The sequence below is a fragment of the Cardiocondyla obscurior genome, linkage group LG16, assembly GCF_019399895.1.
Source record: "Cardiocondyla obscurior isolate alpha-2009 linkage group LG16, Cobs3.1, whole genome shotgun sequence".
Classification (NCBI taxonomy): Eukaryota; Metazoa; Arthropoda; class Insecta; order Hymenoptera; family Formicidae; genus Cardiocondyla; species Cardiocondyla obscurior.
In genome coordinates this window covers 3,071,611-3,088,535 of record NC_091879.1, presented here as the reverse complement: position 1 = coordinate 3,088,535, position 16,925 = coordinate 3,071,611, and the positions used below count along the sequence as shown (strand labels likewise).

General features: G+C 39.7%; 2 protein-coding genes across 3 annotated transcripts in view; one reads left to right on the top strand and one right to left on the bottom strand.

Annotated features, from left to right (window-relative positions):
* Nucleotides 1–9,212, bottom strand: part of LOC139108783 (uncharacterized) — a 45,951-nt gene extending 36,739 nt beyond the window's left edge. Inside the window, exon 1 of one of the 2 annotated variants that reach the window (XM_070667359.1) lies at nt 8,800–9,212. In XM_070667359.1, the coding sequence (XP_070523460.1) occupies nt 8,800–8,857 (58 nt within the window). In that variant the 5' untranslated portion in view covers nt 8,858–9,212. The remainder of the gene's footprint in view (nt 1–8,799) is intronic. The other variant, XM_070667360.1, reaches the window with a different exon arrangement.
* A 3,854-nt stretch (nt 9,213–13,066) lies between these two features.
* On the top strand, nt 13,067–16,861 carry LOC139108787 (2-aminoadipate transaminase). The gene is made up of 8 exons (XM_070667367.1): nt 13,067–13,569; nt 14,289–14,496; nt 14,891–15,167; nt 15,252–15,413; nt 15,564–15,816; nt 15,958–16,072; nt 16,172–16,277; nt 16,408–16,861. The coding sequence occupies exons 2-8, from the start codon at nt 14,335–14,337 to the stop codon at nt 16,641–16,643; spliced, it is 1,311 nt and encodes a 436-aa protein (XP_070523468.1). The 5' UTR covers nt 13,067–13,569; nt 14,289–14,334; the 3' UTR covers nt 16,644–16,861.
* The last annotated feature ends 64 nt before the right edge of the window (nt 16,862–16,925 follow it).

Sequence of the window (16,925 nt, the reverse complement as noted above, 5' to 3'; positions counted from 1 at the left end):
CGTGGCCCACTTGCGAAATGCAGGTTCCACACGCATTTCCATGAAGCCCATTATATTGTGCAAGCCCCTTAGAAGGATCAACTACGCGCAACTCAATTTCGAAAACTGCGCCCGCGCGGTTACGCGAACTTCCTGCCTCCAAATACATCGCAAAGATGACGCGTCAATTTTTAATAAACTTTAAAGATCGGTTAATTTTTTTTTTTTTTTTTTTTTTTTGTTAGTGGAGTTTTCTATTTTATAGAAAATTCGAGCCTAGGTGCGACAATTTTAAAAAGAATAGCGTAATTTGTATCCTGATCTGAGGTGGTCCATGATCGATTTTTTTTTTTTTAAAGCCATCGCGTGATTGCGTGGAAAATAAGTAACAGAAGTTTCAAATGTGTGGGTATGTGTGCGCGTACCGCAAAGGAATGTAGCACCACCGTCATCTACGAAGCGATACTATACTCGCGGCGTTTACATACAACCCTCGAAACGCGTGTCACGTCATCCCCTCGTTTCACTGCGAGCAAGCAGGTTTCTATCGATTGCGCGAGGTTTCGAGGGGTGATTTAGGCTCCCCGGGCGCAAGTTCGGAGCATTAAAGTCTGATGCTCTTTCGGGGGCCGAACAAGGCCGGAGGCTGCGCTGCACCGCGTAAGCTCTCGAAGATGAATGCGTCTGAAACTCACGCATACCTTCCCGATGTAAAATCCTCCTTCCGGTCCCCCTCGAGTTCAGTGTTTGCTGAATTATTCAATTTCGTTTCGTTCTTAAGGACACGTTTATTCTAATCGCGCGACTTGGCAGGAATTATTTTCATCGGAATTAACAAAGTTAAATTAAAATTTAACCGAGAATAGACGGACGAGGTTTAGAGAATTTTTGCACGACAGAGGCAGCAATCCGAGACAACAAAGTAAACCGCGCTGCGAGAAATTGCTATTAAAACGGTGGATATTTAATTAATTTTAATTGTCCGGACGGAACATTTTTTTTTTTTTCCTCCTTTTTTTGCTTTCGACCCTCGATGCGGAAACGCGTTGGAAGTGATTTTACGCGATTCTTGCGGCCCACGGGGCGCGTATTCCTGCGGTTTTCCGCTCGCGTTCTGCTCGAAAGTTTCGTTTGGAAATGACAGCGGGGCGACGTTCGAGTGTATATCCGTTATTTTCCGAGCGATCGAACATTTGCTCGTCGCACGGAACGAACAAGAGAAGAAGGCGGGAATGGGAACCGCCGCGGCAACTGTGGGAAAGCAACGTCGTTGGCTTCGCTATCAGCTGCTCGGGATGCGAAATGGCGAAGCCATTGAATTCCCTGAGACAAAGGGAGCGCGGTAGGACGGGACGGTACGCGGGGATTTGTTTCGCGATCGAGCTTGAATCGCCTCGGATCCCTTATGACCGAAGGCTAGGTCGCGTCAGGGCTCAACAATCAAATGTAACTCAAGAGTGGCTCGAGCAATTTATCAATTTAAAACAACGGTATTTAAAGTTAACGTAACTAAATAATGCTTACATTTTTTTTTTCTCTCAGACAAAATTTAATTTTAAGTGCGATTTAATAATTTTACATTTAAAAAAAAGTAACTTTTTATTAATAGAAATTAATAAATTAATTCTGCGCGACTAAAATAAATTTTCTACACACTAGTTCGGAAAGTCGACCGCGAATGAAATCGTAATATAATAATTTAACGTAATAATCTTCATTTCAAATAACACTGTCGTCGAGGAAGACACGCGCCCCTTCGCACGCAACGAAAATTAATCCCGTCTTGCGCCCGTGCGTGATTCATGCGAGAAATATGAGAAAAGAGACGGGCGGGGAAGTAGAACCGATACGAACGTGATTCTGCAATCCCGTCGGTCAGCGCAGAAACAGGTCGGGAGAAATAAAGAGGAGCACTGCCGCTCATAAATCGCGGTATTTAACGATCGATGAGCCGGCGACAAAAACCTCATCGTACGCAACTCTCATTTGCATCGCGAAATTTATATAATGGAAGATCGCGCCCATTATAACGTTGCACTTGAAATTAAATCTTGTCGGCCGTGAAAACGGAGAGAGAGAGAAAAAGAGAAAGGGGACTCTTCTAGGAAACGATAAATTGGATGAACCTGCGAGAACTCGTTTAAGTGTAAACGAATGTAATTACGACTGAACCAATAAAAGCCGCTGATGTACCACGGACTGGTTTTGCATGTGCGCGTTTATGTTAAATGAAATGGAATGTAATTCTAATTTGAAAAAAATGGAAGACGAAAAAAATCGAGAAAATCAGCCGTTTACTTAATTAAATAATTAATTTTTAAAGCGCATTTTAAAGGAAGTTCTCTTTTTCCTCGATTTATCGACTTGCTAATGTAACCAACGAGGCCAACAGGACGTAAAAGATGCATTTGCATATCAATCTTTCGCGGCCCACTCGTGAATGCAATAACGTACGTCGATCTTTGCTAGAAAATTGCGCGCCGATCACTTTTTTACCACCCACGATTTCCGACCACAGCACGCTGCCAACGACGTTGTTTTTCGACAAGCTCGTTAAAAAATATTTTCTCTCGAGATTCTTTTATAAAAAGCACCAAGTACAAAAGGATAATTTTACTCTCATTTACTTTTTTTTTCTTTTTTATCTTTAAATGTTACGTAATGCAGGATCGTAAAGAAAAAAAATTAGATTCCGTTTGAGACTATGTACAGTTAGGCTCGAATACGATTTTGCAACAACGATCTGCCAATGAACGCGATAAAACGAGTGTATTTCAACTCTTCTTAGTACGAGTCCAAACATGATTCATCGATTATGGTTCCCGTCGTAAACGTTTCTGCGGAACACAGAGGCCAGTCTTGAAAACTATTCTTACACGGAAACACGTTCTGTGACGGATGTTAGGAGTCGGCCGCGATTTCTAAACACTTGTAGTATTTTTAAATTCCAATCGCGTAATTCCGGGCTTCAATTTTAATAGTGGCAACAAGAGCATTCTCTTGATATCGCCATTGAGGAAAGAAATTTCCAAATAAAAAAACACTTGTTATTTAAATAAAATACAGAAATAAGAAATGCATAATTTTAATATCTTAAAACACTTTGATATATATATTATTTCAATTTTTTTCCTCCCTTTCTGTTAAAATAATATGTATAATGATACTAGAGATAAAGATTTCTGTTTGTTGATACATGGTGAAAAAGTTAATCTTGCTTGATTTTTTTTTTTTTTAATTCTTCCGACGGTTCAGAAATATCGAGGCGCTTCGGAATAAGATACTCTTTAGAGATTCAATGAGAGGAAGACCTCCCGTGCGAGATGTTCTTTAGAATTTTCAAGGGCTGACTCTCTGAGGAAGAATCCTGATACGATCCGAAGCTCCTTCTTAAGGGAGGGATGTACTATAATACGCGGATCAGAATTCGGCCGCCCACGATGCCCTGCCATTCTAAACCAGACGGTAACGACCAACTGTTATTTGTTAAAGCTAAACTATTAAACATTTGTTCTTACAAAAAATATATAAATGTAATGTAAAGAGTGACGATAATATTATAAATTTACTTTATATAAAATAACCAAAAAGATGTATCAAATAGACTCCCATTAAAATTTAATTAAAAAAAAATTGAGTTTCGTTAATTAGGCTAAAAAAGCGGCTTAATGAATGAAACTTAGCATATGGATTTTACGTTTTACGAGCTGCACCTACATATCGATTGATCAAGAAAAAAAAAAAAAGCTGCATGTTACATCTGCTCTTTCCGCGCCACCCTTGTAAGAGCTGCTAGATTAATATCACGATGGCCCTTTCGTCATGCAAGAATAAAAGGGCGGATCGTGGGCATCATACGTACTAGAAGGGCAGGAAATTACTCTGGAAATGGTTCTAATTTCCTGGCCACGTAAGGTGGAAGTAGACAGTCTGTATCCGGATCTGTTACGTTGATGTACCATAATCCGTCGTAATCGATCGAATCGCGAATCTTGCCTTTTAATCGTTTAAACTGCGGCCGATCGACGCCAGCAGCACACGTGACGGCACGCGAATCTCATTAGTGGAAGAGTGGAAGAATAAGCTTCGTGCGTTTTTCCCGTTTACTTTAGAACTTCTATTAATTTCTTTCCACGTTGAAGACAAAAGGCATGTTAATAGAGAAATAATATTCAAAAATATAAAATTGGATTTTTTTTTAAATTAACCAACATATTCAACGTTGAAATTGTTATAAAATAATGGGAAAGTTGTTGAAGATCTTGCGACAATTAAAGATTCGATAGGTACATTTGTAAGAAAAGAGTGTTGAATATAAAACAATTCTCTGTTTAAAAAAAAAAAACGAGAACTGTGCCTAATTCGAAGACGGTCAGCCACCTTCGCGAAAAACACCGGCGAGAAGTGAAGACTCACCATCTGATCAAAGAGTTTTCGCCGCTCCGTTCTTTGCGAAACGATTTAACCCACGGAGAGAGAAAAAAAAACTTAATTCGGAGTTGAAAGCTGGCCGAGAACTTGATCTATTTTCTTAATGGTCGTCCCGTTGGCATGCATCCTAATGCAGTGGCGCCTACGTGCTTCATTGAAGAAAGCTTTCTGATTCAGACATTCGTATCTATTCATATCCCAATTTCCCAAAGAATTATATCCACGCAGCTGTTTGATATTTTTCATACACAACGTATACATATATTAAACTGCATAAAAAAGCGCATTCGTAACAAAAAAAAAAATAAAAATAAAATAAAATTAATTATAAGAATACGAGCGTTATTAAAAAAAAGACAAAAATTATAAAATAAGTTTTTCTAGAGCTGTTCGCGATAATTAGGTTCGCGGTTTGAACGTCTCCGTTTTGGTAGCGCAAAGTTCTTATCGTTGGAGTCCGCGAGGCTCGAAAATTTAGATTCCGGACCGGTTGGGGTTTCCTCGTGTACGCAGTCGGCTTTTGATACCGCGGCGGCTTGTCGCCGGCGCGATGATGGATGACGTTGCGCGCACGGCAAGAACGGGGCTGCGGCCGCCTCGTCAGCGGCGGGAAACCACCACGTTGGGCGACGACGAAACGGCGCGCGGTGCCATCCGACGATCATGATTAATGGCAGCAACATCGTGGACTCTGGCCCGCCAGTCGGAGACGACAGGTGCCATTGAGCCCCAACGGGGCGAATTAAGCGTGCGGCTACGTCGTGCTCGCCGGCTCCTCGACCTGTCCCCGCATTTCTCCGTCCGCGACGCCTCGGATCGCGGCGTCGAGACCCGTCCGATCTAATTTCACGGGACTTACGCTCTCGCAAATTTCACGGCAACGGATATATTTTTCCAAAGACAACGGTGAGATTCAAGCTAATTCGTCTACCACGATCGATTGGAATTAAACGAAATTTTTGAAATCTTAAGAGTTAAAAATATTAACTAGCATGTCTAATTGGTTTGCATATAAATTAATTACATCGATCGACGATTTATGTATGTTTTACTAATATTGCGAAGAAAGACATGTGAATTTTCGAGTCTACACCACTGCGCTGACCATACTTCATTAAATAAGACTGCGGCTAAAGATGCTATCGCCTCTTGACACACGCAGTCAATTAAACTGAGCCCCAGCTCTTGACAGGGCTCGCTTAATTGATCCAATTTACAAAGGAATTAAGCGCCGTCCCGGGCAAGTTCGAAGACAGTCGGGTGGCCAAAATTCCCTGGCCGTGCGGCCAATAATTATAGCGGCAGGTATTTGGCTAACAATAAGATCACGAGATCCCTTAACGATGTCGTTTCCTCGGACACGGTCCCGTCGGCTTCGAATTAATTAACTTTCCAATCGGCTCTATTTTTATCCTAACCTACCAATATTTCACGTAACATTTTGATATCCCTTTTAATATATCGCGTGCAATACGTTTATTTAATAATACAGAATAATAATCCAAAAATTTAGTGCATTTTGTCCCAAGTGTTTTTTTTTTATCAAAATGGTCTCTCGAGATGTCTCTGTTTCCCGTCGATATTTTAAAAATACACACGGTTGCGCGGCGATCTTAGAAACCTTACGTTACGAACCTAGGCCCTTAGGATACGCCCTGGACCAGAGGAGACCGAAATAACTCGCGTCGCGGACCGGACTACGCGCGAAGAACAACATTTTCGAATTCGTCCTAATAGCCTCTCGAGAACCCTTTCTTGTCGAGTTTGGCTGCGCAAAGATGTAAATTGGACGGTGACGACGAGCGGGAACCTCGTTTCGGTGCACCGAAAGAAACAGTCATCGTCACTAAGTTGTATCGATAATAATCGCGGATATTTTTACCAAGTTCTTTCTCACGCGTTGCTCTCTCTCTCCTCTCTCTCACTGTCTCTGTCTCTTTTTCGAAACAATTTAAGAAAAAAAAAAGAAAAAAAAATAGTATATAAAATTGTTTCAAAGAATATTTCTACTTGCATTGCTGCAGCTGTATTTAAAATTTTATTCAGCAGCGAAAATCTCATACGCGATTAATTGGCTGCAGTTTTAATTTTTTTTTTTAATTTCTGCTTGTCTCTGTAATACATTTTTTTTTCTCTGAGACTCTGACTGGCTTACTTGGAGGCTGCCATTGATTACGAAGGTAGCCAGAGTCTTCTATGAATCAAGATTATCTCGCGAGCGTGAGAATCGCCGCCGCGACCGCGGCTCGTTAACTTAATCCGATGAAGAATTGACAAGACGGTGCTAGATTTCCGTCGCAAACTACATTCTCGGCGGAGTTGTTAGTCAGCTAAATAAAATCGTGATTTATATCGCGTAATGTGCAGATTAATTTCTCCCGCGTTTTCATTCTGCCGATCGAGGAACTTTTACGCGCTACCGATATATATCTTTAAAATTACAGGTTGTTAACCGATCGCTATTAAACAACATGAAAGAGAGAAAAAAAAAACTATCGATGTACGACGAAAAAGAGAATTACAGTGCGCGAAAAAGATTTAAATTATAAGTACGTCTTTAAATAATTTTTTTAATTTTTTCTACAGCGTATGAAATGTCGAAGCTAAAACGTACACAAAATGTTGCCGTAAAAATATTGTTGTGGACAGAAAGAAATATTATTTCTCGGGTGCTCGAAAGTGCACTTGACTTGAATGCCGGTGTAATAATAACGAGACCCTGAGGCGCGCCGGCAAGAGAGGTGCTCTATTCCAAGTTTCCCCGCGTATCTCGCCAGATTTTCTGTGTATTTTACAAAGCGGCCAAACGGGCCGTCTACCTGAAACCTTTCGGAGGCGTAAAGGCGTGCGGTATTTCCTCAAAGGTACAAACGCGCTGCGAGCAGAGAGAGAGACGGAGAAGGAACGACTCGAGGAGCTCGTTTTAAAAGTTCTTTAAATTTTTTTGCAGGTTTATACAACGCGCGCGGGTTTCCACGTTCAGAAAAATATCTCCCCCGTCCCGGGCATTGTCGCCTGACAATACCGCGGTATATACAAATTCGTCTCTAAGGATTCGTATAATCGCCCGCGAGTTCCTTTCACGGATCGACCCCGAAGAAACGTGGCGCGCAAATCTTTACGACGTTTTAAGCCACGGGATTTCCATTCCGTCATGAATCTAATTCTTAAACACCCGGAACAAAACTACAATGACATGTTCCCTCATCTACTTTTTTATACGAGGCCCGGCACGCATTCTCCCTCGTAACCGTGAAATTCGTGACGCTCTTGAGAGGTCACGAAAAATTAAAAATTATAGCTGCGATAGAGGACGGGATTTGCGGGGAATAAACGCGGGTAAATCTGACGCAGATTCGCAGACCGAAGGTACCTTCGGTGGATAGACGGCCGAGTCAGAAACTTTTGCAGGATATTACGCAGAAATAACGTTTTTAAACATCCACGTGGGCGTTTGTCTACTCAAATTTTTCGCGAGCAACGTCGAATATTACGCTTGATTTGCAAGGTGACGAAGAGAGAAAAATTCCGCGCTACCGGCGTTAAGGTCTGGCTTCTTCGTTAATAAAATGCCAATAAAACTCCAATAAAAACGCTGATGCAGACCGCGGATCTTCTTACGGGGACAATCAGTCGCGTGCCGGTGACGTTGAATTCGCGAATACGTCTTGTTTTGCGCGTTTAATCGTGCCGGCCGCGAATGTCTCTTAACGTAATGCGCGAGAAGAGACGAGACGGAAATGCGAACGACGTCGTCACGAAAGTTATCTATAAATTGTGTTTGGTCGATGAAAGAAACGAGCGTTACGTCAGCCTCTCGGGAATCGAACCGATCAACTTTGCAGGACAAAAAAAAAAAAGAAGAAGAAAAGAAAAAAAAAAAAGAAAAGAGGGCCGACAAAGTTGCACGATAATCACGGGGTTCTACGTAGATAGATATTTATTCAACTCGAAGGTGGCTTCCGTGAGGAACTTTCGTGCTTCGAGAATGAAACCGTCGACGGAATAAATCCGCGGATTCCCTTTACTACTTAATTTCCCCCTTTTAGACGCGACGAGCTTCACAAAGGGCTCGCTGAACCGCGACACGAGCGAAAATATGTCATTATGGCGTAAATTGCGACGCCGGCGGCGCATCCTGCGTCTCCTGATCATAGCCGATAACAGATAAAATCCCCCCCTCCGTTACTTTCGATCTCGTTCGTGGCGGGCAGGCCGCGAGACGAGAGGCTCGCGAGTTCCGATCGATCGGCCCGGATTTGCAAGAGACACCGCGCCGAGAAACGCCGGTGCCTCGTTAGGTAGGTCGAGAGACCCCCGGGTCGGCACGTGGCCCCGGCCGGCTCAACTGGGTCGATTATACATGCGAGAAGATCGAAAAGTACTCACTCTGACAGCTGGCTGCTCCCAGAAGGACGATCAACAGCAGGATCCTCGTCGGCCCCATTCTCCGCAGCGGTTGTTTCCGCAGCTGTCACAGCACACTTATTATAACTTCACTGCCCCGGCAAGAATCACTCGAGAGTCGCGGGGGTCGAAAGGGGGCCGCTCCCCCGGACACAAGAAAACAAACCGGCTCCGAGATTATCACACCGCGCGGGTATTAAGACTGTTCCGCTTCCCGTTTCCCCCCCCGTCCTCCTTCTACGCGGGACGAAACGGAGCGTGTAGAAGCGCTCTTTCCGCACTAATTTCACCGTGCAGGAACCCGAGCGGTTACCGTTCCGCGTCTCCCAACGTCACGGCGGTTTCCCTCGATAACGGCCGGCGCGCGTGCGAGCTTCACACTCCACGAAAAAAAAAAAAAAAAAAAGGTCCCGAAAAGGTGCGAGACAAAACGCGCCCTCTTCGACGTCGTGTTTGTTACCGTCGCGCAATAGCGAGGAGAGGATGAAGTTGACCACGGGTCACGGACGATCGAGTCTCGTTACTCTCTTGTCCCCGGTCGCGGGATTGGCGCGCGCGTCGGACAATCGGCTGACACTTTGCACGTCGACTTGGCGCACGGAACGAAGTGGACGCGACCGCGCGACGCAACGGCTCGCAGACGAATGCCGCGCCGCTGTGCGAGACCTCGCTCTTCCGATTCCGAGTTCCGCGTCTCCCCCTCTTTCCCTCCACCGCCACCGTCGCCTCTTCCGTCGGCCGGCGCCGTCTTCGTCCTCACCACCCCGGGCGGCGTCAAAGGCGCGTGCGGTCGACGCATCAATTATGTTCGAGTCCAGACACGGGTTACCGTAAAACTGTCCCTTTCCTTCCGTTTCTTGGCCCACGCACGGCCCGAGCGAGATTTTTGCCCAAACGAACCGAAGAGCCTCCGTCGACCGGACCAACGTCTCAGCGGCCATTTTAAAACTGACCGGAAACGACTAAATTATATGCAGTTTACAATTAGGTCGGAATAAAGGCGACATCTATTGCATTTTTCGCGAAAATATATAACGAGTGTCGCCTTTCGTAATTATAATATGCATATAAATATGCGACGATTTTTAGAATTAGGCGATGCGTACGAAACGAACGCGAGGATTATTACACGCAAATTATTACGCGACGAACGATTTACCGCAAGCCGCAACCGCAATCGATGATCGGCGTTCTTCGAATATCTCGCACTCGCGTGAAATCATTAACGCGCGTAATTAACCGTTTTCGAAATTAATAAATTAATTTCGCGACCGTTGAATATACGTACGACTGCTTGCTTTTGATATTTTACGTCTCAATCGTTACGATATCACCTGCAATTAAAAAATCAAAATGTTAAGAGAAAGATATTTAAAACAATATTCGAAAAGAATTTGCGTGCGAAATCGCTCAAGTTAATTAAACGAACCGTGCAACGTACATTATTTTATTATTATGGCATCTTGATTAGAGGCAGAGTTGAATGGTTCAGGTACACGTTTGGACGCAACAATGTTGGGCGTTGAAACGCCGAGAATGAATGGGCAGGATCGGTGAATGAACGTGCACCGGACGCACGCATGCGAGGGAAGAGGAAAGGACAGGGGCTTCGGATTCCATTTCAATTCCGATCCCAATCCTATTCTCCCTCAACCCTTCCGATATGCCACGGACGAATTTAGAATCCGTAAAGAGTATCCTTCCCGCAGTATTATTGAGCGTCGCCAAATCTCGCATTTCCTTCACAAATCTGTTGTGGCTGGCGACAATACCTGAAAAACAAATATATAATATATTTTTAAGACTCGACGAAACCTCACGGTGAATATTATATTAAGATTAATATCGCCTAGGCACGAAACTCGTATTGCCGATCCGAGATAGCTTTCGAATGAGCTTTATCTCCTCTTCAAGAAAGAACAGTAATGAGTTCATCGAAAACATCTCGGGATGAGGACCTGTCGTTCCCAGATTAACATCTTTTGCCGAGGAAAGACTTCCGAGCTTCTCGGAAAAAGATTTTAGAAAACATGGATCGTTAGTATGCAACAGAAATTACATTCTATGAAAACGACGCCGTCTAAATTTAAATTCAGATACGATATTCATCGAAGATGGGCTTCCTGTATTTGCGATAATAAAAAAAAGAGAGAAAAAAACACTCGTAAAAAGTAATTCGTCATGAGGATGTTAATTGGATTGTAAGAATACTGGAGATCGTGATTTTTGTCGCGTTTCGCCTGGCAACAAGCTGCGTTCTCCGCAGTTTCTTCATGGAGGTCTCGACAATAGGATTTTTCCTGCCTCGAGGCTACAAAGTGCTTTATACGGAACGCTGAATTCGTAAGGAAAGGCAGGAGACTGAAAACTCACCTAACGGTAACAGGTTACAGGCTTGCGGGCCAAATGATGGGCGATCTTTTCTCATTCAGGGTTGGCTGCCAAAGAACGGCAAGGCAGATGAATATCGGACTCTCCCTCGGAGTTTTCATTCTTCGTGGTTGGGCAACACAACAAGCAACTGTCGCATTTCGAGTATTTTTGTATTCGAACCTGCACGAACTTGGCGAAATTTCGTGACCTCGGAGCGTGGAGGCAGATGCTGGATGACGTTCCTTTCTTGGCGACACTAAAACTGTTTTTTTTTAATTTTTTTAATACATGATATATCATATTTAATATTAAATTCGAGCGTTTTTGTTTATTTTATAACTTTTAGTTGATTGAGACACAAGATCACGTTATTTTAAAAAAATTAACACAAGAGACATCCGCTGCAGAATCATTTAATTACGTTGCAGATTTCACGGATTACAACGAAAGATTGCCGGCTTAATTACACGACTAGCTTTTGCGCTTAAACGATAGACGTTAATTGCAACGCCTTTGTCTCGCTACATCGCCGTCATTATGGTTGCGTGATTGTGCCGTCATCATTATTTAAATTAAGTGGACGACATTGTTTTTAATGCTGCAAATAATACCAATGGAGTTGCAGTAATAAGCAATTGTATGCATACGAATAGTCTCTAAATTAAATTCCAAACGTGCGGCATTATTAAATCTTTTATAAATAACGTGAGCGAGTATAACAAAAGTAGTCACAAATTTATATATTATAACTTAATTTATAGTATCGAAATAATTTAATGATACGCTATTCCGATTCGGTAAAAATTGCTAACCTGGCTTTTGAGTTTATCAGCGCGTTATCACAAATTCGTTTAATTATAAAGGCTAAAACGATATAGACGCTCGGTCAATCGATTGACTTCGAAAGGTCCGGGAGTCGTTGTTTTGGGATCGCATAGCATCTGTTGTGCGCTTTCCAACGGGCCTTATCTAAATTGTTTTAGCGCCCTCCGGGTCCCATTAAGGCCGCAAGATTGAAATAATCAGATCGGCCGAGTTTATGTCCAATTATACGCGTGCCGCGGCCAACTGTGAGTCTTCAGATCCCACGAGGGTTAAAAGTGGACGTGGGCGGGCCAGGGTTTTATTCAGAGGCCGCAGCTCCCACCTGGCCAGCGTGTTCTCATTATTCCCAAGTCGGGCCCATGCGCATATTTGTGTACCCTATAAAAGAAACATTATCCGGATGAGGTTGCATTCGGAATTTTTGCTCGCAACTTACGTACAAAGACGAGCGGGGAATCGAGTTCTTTTATAATTTTATATATGTATATATTATATATACTTTTGTGCGGGCCCTGCTTTGTGAGGATAACATATTAAACTTGAAGCTTTCCCGAGAATGTACGTTCAAAATTGTATATTCGAAGAAGCAGCAGTTTGAGACAAATTTGTTAAAAAAAAAAAAAAAAAGGTTAAAAAATGAAGAGGATAGACTACGTTGACAAATACAATCATAATTACAATTGATACATGCATCAATGAATATGCAATTAAAAATGCAAGCGATGATCGACATATTTCCTCAAATAATATGTTTTTAATTAATCCAACTAAAAATGTGCAACTTACCTCGCTCCAAATGTTGTTTAGTAAGATGGCTTCGAGTGCATAAAGGCGGTGCTGCTATCTCGTGCCACTTTAATGTATCACGTACCAATTTTCATATCTGATAAAAAATAAACCAGAACTATGTTTTATAAATTTTATGAATAATATAATTTTCCGAAAATTTGTTTCGCTTAGTATTTTTATGATAATAAAAATATATCTATACTTTCTTACAATGACATATAAATATATATATTATATTCACGTCATTTTATCGAAGAGAAAATACATTGAATTCAATATTGTCTGATGCTAAAAATATAAAATCACGGAGCCAGACGGAATCGTACGGACAGACACGACAATCTTATATGAACGAGCACGTATTTCTACGTACCGCTACGTACTAACTGGACTGCTTACCGTGATCATTTCAGATACGGGTGAGAGACAAGTAAATCCGAGCTGTCACTGCACGTACGCAATACACGCGCTGATCGTGTGCACTTCGCGACCTATATCGCCGCATAATGACTAATCCTATTATTTATACGCGTGTGAATGTAAGTGGAGTACTAAACGACGCGTCTCTTATCACGGCACCAAAATCCGCAGCGAACTGAGCAATATATAGAAGTCCGGCGTCGTGAAGCAAGTTTCATACAACGTCTGTAATTCTGAGTGTTCATTGGTCGATCTTCTACGAAGTAATCGTTCGACCCGAATATTACAATACTCGCGCCTGAAACAACTTCATTACGCATTTGCGGCTTTTGGTCTTCCTTCGAGGTAATTAATAAAAAATTTAAAAAAAAATAAAAGAACAGCGGCACGTGTGTTATTAAGTGATTTATTAAGATCCGATCGATAGATTAAAATTAAATTAATAGGTTCACGTTTAATGCGAATTAAGTGTAAGTTTAATAATTTTTTAAATTACGTTTATATTAGAGTTGTCAATTTTTACGATTATTATTAATACATTATATTTATTTCTGAGTTTTATTTTATTATTGCGAATAACAAAATGCGTTATCTGTGTTGCTGATATAATATATTGATAATCCGATAAGAGTTATTGCTTTAGTTGTATTAATGTCTATAACAAATAATATAGTATAACGTGTCTATTTTAGATTTTCTTCAAACTTTTAAAAAAATTCTTTTTTTTTTTTTAATTTTAATTTTAAAGTTTTTTTTATGTCGGTAAGTAGAGAAACATTAAATGTATCTTTTAAAATACAGAGCATGCTCCTTTGTTGACAAGAAAGCTGAGAAGTGCACATTTTTCAAGTTGAAAAATATCTAAGGTGTTTTGTAAATATTTAATTATATTAAATTATATTAAAAATAAATTTATAAAGATTTAAAGAATGTGTACGATTTTGGATCGCGTTAGAGAATTAAAAATTAAAATTAACTATGCATTAACCAAAAATAATTAATTTGATTAAATTGCTACTTATAAATTTATATATTTTTTATTTTTAAATAAAAATTGATTTTAGTAATAACTTGTGTAATTAAATCAACAAATTGCACAACTTAAACAACATGGAAGACATTCATGATCCTTATTTGAGACATTTGTTTGATGGTGATCCAATATTTAATGTCTACAAAAAGGATGCTATAAATTTATCTGTTGGAGCCCCTGGTCCTGATCTGCTTAAACATTGTATAGAAATGCTGGATAAAGCTACACGCCATAGACTGGTAAAAATAAAATGTTTTAATATTACAATTTATTTCAAATTCATGATTCAGTATGTCTTTATCTTGAATTGCTAGAACTGAGTCGATATCTGGGTTCATGTTTTATTAAAAAACGGGTATTACATTGAACCCAAGATATGTGTTATCACTGTGTCACAAGAAATGCTATAAATTTCAGTCATTATTATTAAAAATAAAACGCGATGTGATGAAATTCATTCATCAAACATATCTGTGTAGGATAAAATTGGTACTATTGTAATAAAATTAGTGCTTATCACATTTGAAATAGAAATGCCTGATAGTCACAAACAGAGCCTTAAAAATGAATAATAATGTACCATTTTTTTTATTATTGTAATCAATGTTGATAAAATTGACTATTTTGTTTTAGGAGGAAGAAGAAAAAGAAGGGAAATATTATCTTTTTCAATATGGCATCACAGCAGGCCTGTGGGAATGTCGTGATGAGCTAGCTAAATTTTTAAGCAAGCGATATGGCAGTTCTGTGTTGAGACAGCAACTTATATTAACATGCGGAGCCACGCACGGCCTTCAGACGTTATTAAATACTGTGCTGTCTCCGAATGGAATTATCTTTGTAGAAGAAGTTACTTACATGATTGCTATTGATGCTTTCAAACAGTTTCCATTAATGCAAATAGTTTCAGGTAAATAATATAATGTATCGTATTTTAATTATTATAATAATTAAAAAATACATGAATTTAAGCGGTCTTTACTTTTTTATATAGTGCCAATGAAAGATGATACAATAGACTTGGATGTGCTCGAGAAAAAAATAATTGAAGAAAAAGCAAAAGGCAGCTTTTTCTTAAATGATCAAAAAATCTTCTGGGCGATGTTTTATACAATACCAATTTTTCACAATCCAACTGGAATGACATTGTCGCCTGGTAATTTAATTATTGTGCACAGTGAGATAGATTTTGCATACTTCGCTTGTCTCGATTACACAAGTGGTTGCATTCCGTGACAAAAGATTACGACTTCTGTGCTTTCTGATACGTTGGCAATACTACTTAATTATTTTAATTTCTTGATAGATAAATGCAAACGTTTAGTGGAGATTGCACGTAACAATTCCATACTGGTAGTTTGCGATGACGTGTACAATTTACTATATTATGGACAAGGATTTCCGCCACGGCATTTATTTTCTTACGATGATCCAAAAGATGGGAACTATAAGGGAGGAAATATCGTGTCGAACTGTTCGTTTTCTAAAATTTTTTCACCTGCAATTCGTTTCGGATGGACTGAGTGCAGTCCTCGTGTTGTAAACATCATAAGAAACTCGTAAGAAATTTTTATTTTTTTGCATAAAAAATTAATTGAATAAAAACAATGTGTAGATTACACGAAATTATTTATCGCATAAAAAATTTACATCCAAATTACTAATTATGTACATATATTGTATATAAATATATTTTTTAGGGGCATAATGTGCAGTGGTGGCGGAGTTAATCACTATGTTTCTGGATTAATTGCAAGCTTACTTCATGAACACTTGGAAGATGAGTATCTTGATAAGATTACAACGATATATAAGGTACGTTACATCATTTATATTCTTAAGTTCTCAAAAGCACAGTATAGATATTAATTTATCTTGAAAATAATGATAATTGTACAACGGCATTATTTACAGGAAAGATTAAATACACTTTGTTCAACTTTGGATCGATTTTTGCCAAGCTGTTGTTCGTATCAACGACCAGAAGGTGGTTATTTCGTTTGGATTCATCTTCCGTCAGGTATAACACTTTATTTAATTTTTATTTAATGAACTTATAAATTTGTCATAATAAATATAACATAAAATAATTATGATACATGGTCAAGTAATTGAATAATTGTTAGCTTATAAAAGTATATTTCTTTAAGACATAGATGCCACGAAATTCATTACATGGTGCCAAAAGGAATATAAAATATCAGCGATACCAGGTACTCGATTTTCATACACAGGTGAGGCAAAGAATTTCTTTCGTATAAGTATAGGCTTTCACGCTAAAGAAATTTTGGCGTCTGCGGTGGAAATTTTATGCAAGGGACTTTTAAAATATATAAGACACGAACTTAATTTAAAAAAAAATAGTGAGAATGACTTAAAGGCATAAATAAAACTTAAAAAGCAGAATAAAATCTGCATTAAAAATATGTACATTATATGCCACGTAAGTTCTACCTTATTTTGTACTTCAGAAAAAGAAGTTGAAAGATTTAATGTAAAATATACAACTATTATAATTATATGGATAATATCATTTGGATGTAAATATATATACACATATATTTTATACGAAATAAAATGTATCTTGCAGAATTTCTACGAAAATTTGAAGTATTTTATATTACTTCTATATCGTTACATATGTAACTTTATCTTAATATATAAAAAA

What these genes read in the sequence shown, in the direction of transcription:
- LOC139108787 (XM_070667367.1), top strand. Translation starts at nt 14,335, where the DNA reads ATGGAAGACATTCATGATCCTTATTTGAGACATTTGTTTGATGGTGAT. An exon ending in TGGAATGACATTGTCGCCTG is followed by an intron (nt 15,414 to 15,563) that starts GTAATTTAATTA and finishes ATTTCTTGATAG; the next exon opens with ATAAATGCAAACGTTTAGTG. An exon ending in AGATTACAACGATATATAAG is followed by an intron (nt 16,073 to 16,171) that starts GTACGTTACATC and finishes CATTATTTACAG; the next exon opens with GAAAGATTAAATACACTTTG.